General features: G+C 40.3%; 5 protein-coding genes across 5 annotated transcripts; 3 read left to right on the forward strand and 2 right to left on the reverse strand.

The window, feature by feature from the left end:
• The first annotated feature begins 682 nt into the window (after nucleotides 1–682).
• Nucleotides 683–2,334, forward strand: LOC132796471 (zinc finger protein ZPR1). Its single transcript, XM_060807652.1, has 2 exons — nucleotides 683–1,483; nucleotides 1,538–2,334. The coding sequence occupies exons 1-2, from the start codon at nucleotides 823–825 to the stop codon at nucleotides 2,236–2,238; spliced, it is 1,362 nt and encodes a 453-aa protein (XP_060663635.1). The 5' UTR covers nucleotides 683–822; the 3' UTR covers nucleotides 2,239–2,334.
• A 321-nt stretch (nucleotides 2,335–2,655) lies between these two features.
• Nucleotides 2,656–4,375, forward strand: LOC132796607 (NADH dehydrogenase [ubiquinone] flavoprotein 2, mitochondrial). Its single transcript, XM_060807844.1, has 3 exons — nucleotides 2,656–2,809; nucleotides 2,938–3,456; nucleotides 4,080–4,375. Exons 1-3 carry the CDS (start codon nucleotides 2,771–2,773, stop codon nucleotides 4,248–4,250), a joined length of 729 nt encoding a protein of 242 aa, XP_060663827.1. The 5' UTR covers nucleotides 2,656–2,770; the 3' UTR covers nucleotides 4,251–4,375.
• Nucleotides 4,376–5,582: 1,207 nt separating this feature from the next.
• LOC132796603 (protein penguin) lies at nucleotides 5,583–10,479 on the forward strand. Its single transcript, XM_060807840.1, has 6 exons — nucleotides 5,583–5,735; nucleotides 8,242–8,536; nucleotides 8,600–9,293; nucleotides 9,356–9,758; nucleotides 9,819–10,234; nucleotides 10,294–10,479. Exons 1-6 carry the CDS (start codon nucleotides 5,609–5,611, stop codon nucleotides 10,477–10,479), a joined length of 2,121 nt encoding a protein of 706 aa, XP_060663823.1. The 5' UTR covers nucleotides 5,583–5,608.
• On the reverse strand, nucleotides 5,757–7,655 carry LOC132796605 (M-phase phosphoprotein 8). Its single transcript, XM_060807843.1, has 4 exons — nucleotides 6,990–7,655; nucleotides 6,790–6,930; nucleotides 6,322–6,734; nucleotides 5,757–6,195 (listed from the first exon to the last, which is right to left on the reverse strand). The coding sequence occupies exons 1-4, from the start codon at nucleotides 7,410–7,412 to the stop codon at nucleotides 6,174–6,176; spliced, it is 999 nt and encodes a 332-aa protein (XP_060663826.1). The 5' UTR covers nucleotides 7,413–7,655; the 3' UTR covers nucleotides 5,757–6,173.
• Nucleotides 10,480–10,545: 66 nt separating the features above from the next.
• LOC132796608 (putative peptidyl-prolyl cis-trans isomerase dodo) lies at nucleotides 10,546–11,384 on the reverse strand. The gene is made up of 3 exons (XM_060807845.1): nucleotides 11,205–11,384; nucleotides 10,777–11,106; nucleotides 10,546–10,709 (listed from the first exon to the last, which is right to left on the reverse strand). The coding sequence occupies exons 1-3, from the start codon at nucleotides 11,260–11,262 to the stop codon at nucleotides 10,600–10,602; spliced, it is 498 nt and encodes a 165-aa protein (XP_060663828.1). The 5' UTR covers nucleotides 11,263–11,384; the 3' UTR covers nucleotides 10,546–10,599.
• Between the last annotated feature and the right edge of the window lie 400 nt (nucleotides 11,385–11,784).

The following is an 11,784-nucleotide window of genomic DNA, read 5'->3' on the forward strand; positions in this document are numbered from 1 at the left end:
AACATAATTTGCAATATTTTCGATATTAGCTCCAATTGGATTTCAAAGACACAAATTTTAATTAATCAAATTTTTATTTATAACCAGAATGTATATTTAGTCACTTGCTAAGTATTATATTTTTGTTATTTTTGGTATAATTTTATTTATATTCTTTATTATTTATTGATTTTGATTAAAAATTAAAATTGGCAATATTAAAAACAAATATACACAAATTAGTTTAGTTTGAATGTTTACTTTCAATTAAATATTTAAATATTTGAATTCAACGACAAACTTCAGAAAAATGCAATAAATAATTTAAACTGACTTGTGGTATGTGAGAACTTAAAATTACTATTAATTTATTCATAATTCGACTGATAAAAAAATAATATCCAATTTGTGTAGAACATTAAAAGTAGTAACGGCTTTTTACTGCATTAATCAATCAATTTCCTTGATTACCAAACGCATGTAATATACCAGAATTGAATTCCAATTATATTATTGTATTGCAATTCAATAAAGAAATTAAAATTAACCAATTAGCTAATAGCTTATTTTACAAGAATAGATAATTTGTTGAAAAAAGTGAGAAAATATATTTTGTATTTATCAGATACATCATTGTGATTATTAACATATAAACTGTTCCCACTACAAATTTAGTACAATTTGCAGTTGTTTAGTATACAAATATTTAGTTGTTTTCCAACACTGCTTTGACCGACTTAAGCAGAACAATCGAGAGCACTGGTTGCACGTTGTGTGCGGCGGCGGTCAAAGTGTTATTTTTTTTGTGAATCCTTGTTCGATAATTCCAACAACATCATCATCATGACAACTGTCGTGCCGGAGACGAGCGCCGAGGGAGCAACAGCAGCTCCCGAGCCGATCTTTCAAGACATCAGCGGTGAACAAACAGCGGAAATTGTGGAAATCGAATCGGCGTGCATGAGTTGCTTTCAAACAGGAATCACACGACTGCTGCCCACCAAAATCCCTTTCTTCCGCGAGGTCGTACTAATGTCCTTCAAATGTGAGCACTGCGGCTACACGAACAACGAGATGCAATCGGCATCCGAAATACAAAAGAATGGTGTACGCATCGAGCTCGATGTGAAGACCCCAAGCGATTTAAATCGTCGTGTTGTGCGGTCGGATAACTCAAGCATTAGTATACCGGAGGTTGAGTTGGAAATACCAGTGCAATCTCAAAAGGGCGAGGTAACCACCGTGGAGGGCATCATAGAGCGCACGATAGCTGGATTATCACAGGATCAGGATAAACGACGCATCGATCATCCAACGGAGGCCTCTTCCATTGATGACTACATCGAACGCTTGCGGCAGCTGAAAGAGCTGCAAACGCCATTCCGTGTGCTGCTTGAAGACATCTCGGGCAACAGTTTCATAGAAAATCCGCTGGCGCCGGCAACTGATGCACAGCTGAAAACGTCACATTTCTCACGAACTAAAGCACAAAACGAACTTTTGGGTAAGTTTGCAATGAGTTGATAATAAATAATCTATATTAATGTTAATCTTTCAGGTCTCTACGAGCAGAATCATGAGGAGGAGCAGCACCTGCTCAAACCCATTGCCGAGGACGAATGGCCCATCGAGAATCTGCATGGTGAGGTGCTGCAATTCGCCACCAATTGTCCTAACTGTCAGGCGCCCTGCGAGACAAACATGAAGTTAACTAATATACCGCACTTCAAGGAGGTGGTCATCATGGCCACTGTCTGCGGTAGCTGCGGCCACAAAACCAACGAGGTCAAGTCTGGCGGCGGCATTGAGACGCAAGGTGTGCGCTTTAAGGTGCGCATCTCCAGCAAGGAGGATCTGACACGAGATGTGCTCAAATCGGAAACCTGCAGCTTGGCCATTCCAGAGTTGGACATGGATGTGGGACCGCATGCGTTGTGTGGTCGGTTCACTACAGTCGAGGGCTTATTGGTGGCAATGCGAGAGCAGTTGGATGGCCGTTTCTTTCATGATTCGGCGGATGAGGCATCGAAGCAGCAATTGCAACGTTTCCTTGAAACCTTCGATAATGTGCTAAAACTGGAGCATGTCATCACGCTGGTGCTACAGGATCCAGCTGGCAACACTTATGTCCAATCGCTGCGAGACGATGATGAGCCCGATGACAACTTAACGGTGGAGCGTTACGATCGTAGCTTTGAGGATAACGAGGAACTTGGATTGAATGACATGAAAACTGAGAATTATGAGGAGAACGCGTGATAGCAGATAATAATTAGCCCTCTTCATCCCTAACTAACACTAACAATATGCATTTACTAAAAGAAAACAAAAGAAATTAAAATTTAAAGAAAAGTACGTTGAGTTGTTGGTTTATTTCAAGTCTGTTAAGTTTGGCAAACCATCGATACATATCGACAGTAAAGCAATGTACCAAAATTTCAAAATAAAAGTTTCGATTTAATTATTTACAGGAAATTACGATTGAATTTAAACATTTTTTAACATTATATTTTTAAAATATAAGAAAATTAAAATCGTATAATTTTGTGAGAAGAGGAGAGAGAGGAGACATTAACAAAATGTACTATTTGCCGCAAGTGGCTATGCAATGTACCGCCAAACTATAAATGTACCGATTTCAATATTATCGATATATCTAAACATGCAGCACTGCCGCAAAACAGCTGATTGAAATCGTAGCAATCAACGTCGTTGGTTGGGGGGGCACCGACAATTGAAATAATATTCAACTTTTTTTTCGTGTTATTTACGTCGCTTGAAAGCATACAAAATGCTAACAAATTGTGCCGCAAAAACACTGAGCGTTGTCGTAAGTAACTTGGACGTACATCTATGCAAATGTGGATGGGGGAAAAAAACAAACGCATTGTTTTGCCCAAAGTTGCAAGTTATGTAATTTTAATATAAAGAAATAACAATTGTTTTTTTTTATGGCAGCGGGGTAGCCTGCGTGCGATTGCCACGAGCAGCGCCCAGCGCAGCGACAATCTGTTCGTGCATCGCGATACGCCCGAGGATAATCCGAACATACCCTTCGAATTCACCGCCGAGAACAAGAAGCGTGTGGACGCCATTCTCAGCATCTATCCCGAGGGACACAAGCGTGGCGCCATGATCCCGCTGCTCGATTTAGCGCAACGCCAATACGGCTGGCTCCCCATTTCGGCTATGCACAAGGTGGCCGAGATCCTGGGATTGCCCAATATGCGTGTCTACGAGGTGGCCACATTCTACACAATGTTCATGCGCAAGCCGACGGGTAAATATCACATTCAAGTGTGCACCACAACTCCGTGTTGGTTGCGCGGCTCCGATGCCATTCTGGATACATGCAAGAAGCAGCTGGGCATCGGCGTCGGCGAGACGACCAAGGACAACAAGTTCACCATCTCCGAGGTGGAGTGTCTAGGCGCCTGTGTCAATGCCCCCATGGTGTCCGTCAATGATGATTACTACGTGAGTTGTACTTGGACTTGTATAATATAACTTAATTCACTGATTGATAACTTTGATAGAGATAGTTACAACTTTATAGGTGTGCGATCTGCATACATCATTTTGTTAGCTTGATCTAACACTTTCTTTGTTTAATATCGTTTCATCATCTAGTTAATATTATAGTATATCAATAGCAGCTAATGAGCGAATAATTTTAGCACAATGTTGCATTAATATGTTCGTCAAAAATGAAAGCAACAATCATTTCAGATGACTGCGTTAAGCACTAGTTAAAATACATGCTCTTGTTTGTGTCTCAACTAAACGCAGAATTCCACTTTTATCAAGCATTTGTTTGAATATACTTTAAACAATTTATTTGTAAGCGTCGTCCCCAATTCATGAATACTGTATTTTAATTTTGAATGAGCTGAATCATGTACTAGATGAATTAAATTAACAGAAAGCCTCGGTTCTGATACAAATTTTATTTAAAGGTTTAACTCAGAAATAAAATTTTCAGACCAAATATTTTGTCTATGTTAGCCTCTTTACTCATACAGTTGATACTGCAGTCAGTTAGCGATGCAAGTTGAAATATATTATTATATCGATTTAATTGTTTATCAACTTTTTTGCAGGAAGATTTGACCGCCAAGGATATGCAGGATATTCTGAATGATCTGAAAGCGGATAAGATTTCGCCGCCCGGTCCACGCAACGGACGCTTCGCCAGCGAACCAAAGGGCAAGCCCACATCTTTGTCCGAGGAGCCAAAGGGACCCGGTTTCGGCCTGCAAGCGGGTCTCTAAGGCCATAAATACAGACACACCTCCATCTATCCCTAGCCTAAATGCAAACTGTCTCCGCCAAAAAACAAAAACTGGCTGATCAAATGCAATAAATGAAAACAAAAAAAAAGAATTAAACCTTCAAATGTTATCAATGTTTTAATGTTTATGACATTTTCCACATTATGATTAGTGTTTATACTCGCTACCCATAGGGTAGAAGGGTATTATAATTTTGTGCCGACAGGAAATATATTTGGAACAGGCAGAAGGTGCCATCTCCGACCTTATAAAGCATATATATTCTTGATCAACGTCAACAGGGGAGATGATCTAGTCATGTCCGTCTGTCTGTCTGCCCGTCGGTATATATGAACACCTAGACTATAAGAGATAGATATATAATTTTGTTTCGACAATACTTGTTACGTTTACAGGCGAGGGCAGGCAAAGCTTTAGCTGATGAAATCATATTCCTTTCCACAACTTCAAAGTCAGAAAAACGTCATTTACTGAATTTGACATAATTTGCTTAATATTTAGGTTTGCAATGTAATCTTAAATTTCCAAAGATAGTATCGATAATTGTCAGCATCATTGACATTGACATTGTCAGCAGAAGTGAAGAGTATAGCAAAACTTGGAGAAAATGAGATCGTTTAATGACAAAATCAAAAAGAAACCCAAAATGATTTTTGCTGTACCAATATGCTATCCTGGCCATCGCGCTGCCCGAAATCTTTGGATACGGCACAAGAAGAAACCAACCTTATACATAAAATGGAAAACTGAAATGCTGAGAACTGTGCGCAAATGGTGCAATACTTGTGTCGCATCGATGTAAGATAAACAAAATTATACAATACTGTTAAGAATAAATAAAACCAAATGAATTCCAATTTGTAGAAAGACCCTAATGAAGACTGTATCCAACACTCTGAAGGAGGAAATTAAATGCTTCCGTTAAATATAATCAGATATGTTTAGCGAAAATAGGAAAACATTCGCAATTCGAAAAAAATATAAATGAATATAATTCTGAAACACTTTAATAATAATTTGGACTACAAAAGAATATGAAAGAATTGTTTCTTGATTATGTAGATTTCTAACATATGTTTCCCCAATATTTTAATTAAATTTGACAGAAGAAAAAAAATGGAAATTGTCAAAATGACAACTATGAATTGGCATCGGTTAGTTGTTATTCTGGCAATTTATATAGAAGATTGACATTAAGTATCGATGCCCAACTCCTTGTCAGATGTCACTTCGACTAGCGAGCAAAATCTGTCAAGTTTTTCTCATTCTTCTCGCAAATTTTGTCGGAAACACTTTAATTTGTGTATTAAATCAATCACTTGATTTTCGGGTTTAAAATGGACAACGAAATACTTATTCAACTGCTCGGATGTGTGGATGCGGCAATTGCAAAAGAAATTGAAAAACAATGCGGAAAGCTCGAGAAGAGCACACAAACTGAGGAGTTACCAAGTCCCGAACAAGGTAAATTTCTTTTTTTTTTTGTTATTTGTATGTTATGGTTTATTATTTGCACAACTTAAATTGTTTTTTGTTTAATCTGTGAGACCGGGATGATGCCGGTGTATGTGTATGAGGAGAAAAAGGGATTCAGAGTGACTGACTGATAATTGTTTGAAAAAAACATAATCTTGAATCGTCGATTCAAATTAAATGCTAATTTTAAAGAGATGATTTCATTTGCTTAATATCTAAGATTAATTCGGGGAAATACTTATTGATTGCTAAGTATACAATTTAAAGAACTACTCCATATGTGTATGTGTGTGTTTGTGTGTTGCTTTTTCCGTCTCAATGCAGCACATAATTATGTCAATCCTAATCCTAACATGATTAGGAAAAAGTCGTAAACGATATTCCAAATCATACGATTTTCTTGTCGACGTGTGAGTTTCTTCCATTTCACTCTTCGCCATAGAAAACGCTGTGCATGCGTAAGCGAGAAGGCATTAGTTACATCAAAAGAGGGAAAAATGCATATATTGAAAGAGAGAGAGAGAGAGAGATTTGGTTTAGAGCAGTTATTATTATGTTGGATGCTTTGTCTCACCGATTCTTTGCCGCAGAGCGTTTCGATGAGCGCTCGATGCGATTGTGTAGATTGGAACGTGGAATTGTCTCGTTGACCAGACGCTTTGTCTTCTTGGGAGACTCACGCAAATGCTTCATATCGACATTGCCCTGCTGCTCCAGACTCTTTTTGAATTTCTCAATTAGACCCTCGCACGACAAATTCGATTCTGGCTCCCATGTGTCATCCTTAGCCCCGAAGCCCTTCCAGCGTATGCGATATAATGCGCCATGCTCGTCGTCATCCATAAAGTCGACGATGCGTTCAACGGCCCATTCCTTTTCCGGATCGGTCTCCTGCTTGGATAACTGTTTGCTGGCTGCCGATTTGCGGCCACGTCCAACGCCTTTGGTCGTCGTTTTTTTGTCGTTGGTGTTCTTTTTTGGGTTTCCCTAAAATCACAAAATGTAAGAATTGTTGGAATTGCATCAGCAGTTTTGCGCTTACCTTGCGGTATTCCTCTATCAAGTCATCGCAGTTCAATTCCGCCTCCGGCTCCCAGCTGTCCTCATCCTTACCGTAGCCCTTCCAGCGCACTAGGAAAAAGGACTCACCCCGCTTTGACTTGTGACCAACGATTGCTTCCACCTAAAGGCCATATGAGATGATTAATTAAACGCCAATTGGAATGTTTTTTTTGTGTCTACTTCGAATTCTGTTTCCTCATTGTCATCTTCCTCTTCTACGATATCATCCTCTTCATCTTCCTGTGTATCCTTCGTTTTGGCCGCAGCCTTTTTGTTGTTATTTTCACTCTTTGCAGTCGCCGTCAACGACGCTCCTGACTTTGCTTTGGGCGGTGTTTTCTTTAGCTTTTTACGCGGCGGTACATTGGCGGAATTGGAGTTGGAACTTTTGCTGCCGCTGCCATTCAATGGCAAATCGTCGCTTTCATCCGTCTCGCTTCCATCCTTTTCATTCGCTTTTGATGATTGTGCAGCCGCTTTTCGCTTCTTCGACACTGTTTCATTTTTTTGTATCATCCGCTGACGACGACGCTGATACTGTGTCCTTATTATTAACAACTTCGTTCTTCTTATCGCCATCTCCATTCTTCGCAGTACTCTCATCACTATCCGCAGATCCGGCAATTTTTTGCTTTTTGCTCAGCTCGCTGAGCTCCGCCAATTTCTTTTTGCCAAGCTTCACCATTTGTAATCAATTTGTGCGCGCAAATTGCCGGGATGTAAGGAATCAAAAACAAACAGAAGTATACTTTGATTTTGTTTTTCTTTTTGCCGCGCAAAAAAAAATACAACAATTATGTATATATCCACTTGTGCCGTCGACTTGGCTCGGGGGGCGCTACGGAATGAGTTCAATTAGCAGTTCCGATAAGAATTGGAGAAAAATCGATTACATACATATATATCGATGTTTTTATTTGTACATAAGGGTTATTTTTAAAGGAATAGTAGAATAAGTAAATGTATTATTACATTAGTCTCGTGTTTTTTTTAATAGAAGAATTCGGATGTCAGTTTTTTATTGCAATTTCAACATCGTTGACTGCATGTATCGCGATGGCTACCAACTATTAGTTCTCCTGGAACTGGTTCAATTATTTTGTTGTTGTTACCGTAGCGACTGTACCAAAGCAGCACAACAATGCATATATTATAACAAGTCTTTGCTATATTGGTGATTAGATGCTAAATATATTGTTCAAATTGAAACACTATATTACTGACGTTTTTATAACGTTCTAATAATATTTAGATCAGTACAAGTGCATCTTATCGATAGCTGTAATGATGCCATTGCGATATTTGTGCGCTTATTCGATATGTTGTTGAAGATGTCGATTGCTGTGCACTTATCGATAATCACTTTGCACGTGTTGCCGTTGCACACAAACAAGAGATTTTGGCGAGTTTTATTTTTATTTTTTTTTCGTAGAAATCTCAGTGGTCAACATGGTCGTGCGCGCAACCGATAAAAAGGAGAAATCCACGAAAGACGCTGACAAACTAGCGCAGAAGAGAAAAGCAACAGACAGCGCTAAACGGAACAACAAATTTGCAGATCGCAATCAAAAGGGAAAAAACACAGCAGCCAACGGCACATCGACTGAAAAAACGGATTGGAACAAGTTTAAGAAAGAGAAAAAGGAGCTAAAGCTGAAACGCAAACAGACACGCGACACCTATGAAGTGACCGTCGAGGTGAAGAAGATCTACGAACAGCTCAAGTGGTAAGCCAAACTATGAAGGACTAAAAAGTAGTTTTCAAAATTTCAATCTCAACTTTTTCGTAGTAATGCTACCAAAAATAAGGATACCCTCGTACAGCAAATGTACAAGCTGCTCAACGTGTCCGCCGACAACATTAACAAGGTGGCCAAGGCTCATGACACCGCTCGCATATTGCAGTGCATGATTAAGTTTGGTTCGCCAGCGCTTCGCGTTGAGCTTAGCGATAAATTGATGCCAGATGCAGTGACTATGTGTCAATCAAAGTACTCGCATTTTTGCATTCAAGCCATGCTGAAGTACTGCACTTCCGCCACCAAATCCAAGTTGGCCGATGCCCTCATGGGCAACCTGGTGCGTTTGGCTGGTCACAATATTGCTGGCAAGCTGGTCGATGACATTTATCAGGCTGCAACGAAACAGCAGCGTTGTCACATGCGACAGGAGTTCTATGGTGAGCTGTACAAGAAGAACAAGGATTCCAATGTGACTACATTGAGCGACACTTACAAGGATGCCAGCAATATGAAGGCATCTATAATGGGCGCTGTCAAGACCAATATTGAGCATTTGGCCAATAAAAAACTCTTGGACAGCTCCCTGGTGCACGATGTCATCATTGAGTATCTGAAGGCTAGCGAGAATTTGGCTGAAATCGCCGTCACCTTGGCTGCCAGCTTGCCGCAGCTCTTGTCCACCAAAGCAGGCACCGAAGCATCCACATTATGCTTCTACGCCTCCGAGCCGAAGACGCGTCGTGTAAGTAGTTAATATGAGTTTCAAGATTTGAGATTATTTAACGAACCCGTTCACATTTTCAGGCTATACTCAAGAACATCAAGGAGCATCTGCTGAAGATTGCTCTGCACGAGCATGGACATGTTTTCCTCATTTCGCTATTCAATGTGCTCGACGACACCAAAGCGGCTAAGAAGTCCGTCTATGATCCGTTGCATGGCGACTTGAAAACCCTTGTCGCCAGTCCCCATGGCCGTCGTGTTATCCAATGGCTAATTGCACCCGGCGATACTGTTTGCTTCCATCCCACATTTATCAAGTTCATTGACGATGGTCTGGTGCACAGCAAAAAGGATAAGGAAGTACGTCGCAAGGAGTTGTTGGAGCAGATTGAGGAGCCCATTGCCTTGGCCATGTGCGAGGATCCGGGTTTCTGGTTGTCAAATAGCAGCGTTGGCTTGGTCACCATCACCATACTGAAGCACAGTAAGTGAGAATTGCGCTATCGCAATATGTACTATAATTAATCCTATATTTCCTTTATAGTTACTGGCGAACATTATAACAAAGCAGCTGCTGCATTAGCTCCCATTGTGGCTGCTGCAGATTGGCGGATAACACCATTGCCAGCTGATAGCGAACAACAGACACAGTCGAAGGATACAGAAGCGATTATAGCGGCGGCTACAGAGCAGCGCAAGAACAAAAAGAAGAAGGTGTCTATTGTCCCAGCAGCGGAAAAGCCAGAAAGTGATGATGATGAGAACGACGACGATGATACTGGTGAGCCAAAGCAGACGAAGAAACCAAAGCTGGATACAAAGTCAGCTGAGCCTGCCACTGAATTGGGCATTGAGAACAGCGGTATGCATCATGTGCTAAAGACAATCATTAAGCAGGATCTGAAATGCGATGGCACGCCATTTTCAGCCAAGTTGCTGGAGAGCTTGACACCAGAAGTGGTAAGAGAAAATCTACAGCAGATGTTGCAATGTTAATTACATTCATTTATATATTGCAGTTGACTGGCTGGTTCCCTATTAATCGCGCTTGCTATGTGCTTGTGACGCTGGTGGAGAAAACGCCGGATTTGCAGCAGCAGCTGCTGAAGTTCTTTGACTCGCAGACACTGCGTGATTTGTTGCTGCAACAAAAGTCATCAGGAGCCTCGATTTTGGCAAAGAAACTCGAACTGGCTGGCAAATAGAATTACTACTTTATATGATGAAATAATTAGTTTTAACTACACATACATATACAATAACAATGCAGAATTTGTTTGTACATTTTTATCTTTTTTGTTTATTTATTATTTTCTAATGTGAGTTTACGATTTGCGTAATATGATGTGTACGCCGGAATCGGTGTCCACAATGCCGGACATTTGACCCACATTCAAGGCGAACGCTGCCTTCTCGAAGGGTGCCTGCATTTGACCTGTAATATACATCGAATAATATATGTAAATAGGGCCATTGAATTTCGGTCAGATTGCAGAGCTTACCGCGACCAAATTTGCCCAAATCGCCTCCACGCTTGGCAGAACTGCAATCGGAGTAGGAGCGTGCTAGCTCCTCGAATGTGGCCTCATTGTTAACGATCTTGTTGCGATAGACCTCGAGCAGCATTTGCGCCTCCTCTTTGGTGCGTGTGATATTCTCCTCACGCCACGAGCTGGGACGACGGCTTCCCTTGTGTTTGACCAGCAAATGGAGGCATTGTACTTCATCGGGATTATCGCCGCTGGTGTTGGCAGAGCCGGATTTCTTGGCCGGTTCTGTGGGTTGATCCCACTGCGACTCTTTTGTGTGCACGTTAAGATAATAACTCATACCTGCAAAAGTGCAAAACGTGCCAAAATTAAATGTTGCCGGTTTTTTTTTGTTGCAAAACGATGGCTTTCAATACAGAACAAATGATTCTTTAATTTACCAGTTGAGCGGCTGGTGCGCTTCTCCCATCCATCGGGCAATTGTTCAGTTTCGGGCATTTTGTTGTTCTTGTTGTTATTTCTTTCACAAAATATATAATTATCGCGAATGAAATTTAAGTGATTTTTTTGTTAAGGGTAAATAGAGAATGCGATAACTTTGATCGAGCTCGATAACTACGAAGAGCGATACTGCACTGATGCAACATTGCTATACTGTTGTAACATGTGTGCTGGAAAATGTTAATAAAAAGCGAAAAAAAAAACAATTTTATAGAAAAGTTTTACAAACTTAAATTATATATAAAATACTCGTTAATTAGTATTATGTTTGTCACTAAGTTGTATGTAAAAGTTTTTAGTGGATTTCTGTTAAGCGGAGGAGTCGCTGGTTAATTAGCAGATTTTCCTGCTAATGCTACAAGCGGTCCCACTGAAAATTGAAAAGTGCAGATTGCTGTTTGTACATAGCTCATGCATGTACGTTTTTTTAAAGTTACATACACTTTAGATATTGGTGATTAAAATTAAAATTGAATGAATTCCAACTTACTACACTGAAAGAGAAGTCCTGGTTATAGC

Source organism: Drosophila nasuta, chromosome X, assembly GCF_023558535.2.
Source record: "Drosophila nasuta strain 15112-1781.00 chromosome X, ASM2355853v1, whole genome shotgun sequence".
NCBI lineage: Eukaryota > Metazoa > Arthropoda > Insecta > Diptera > Drosophilidae > Drosophila > Drosophila nasuta.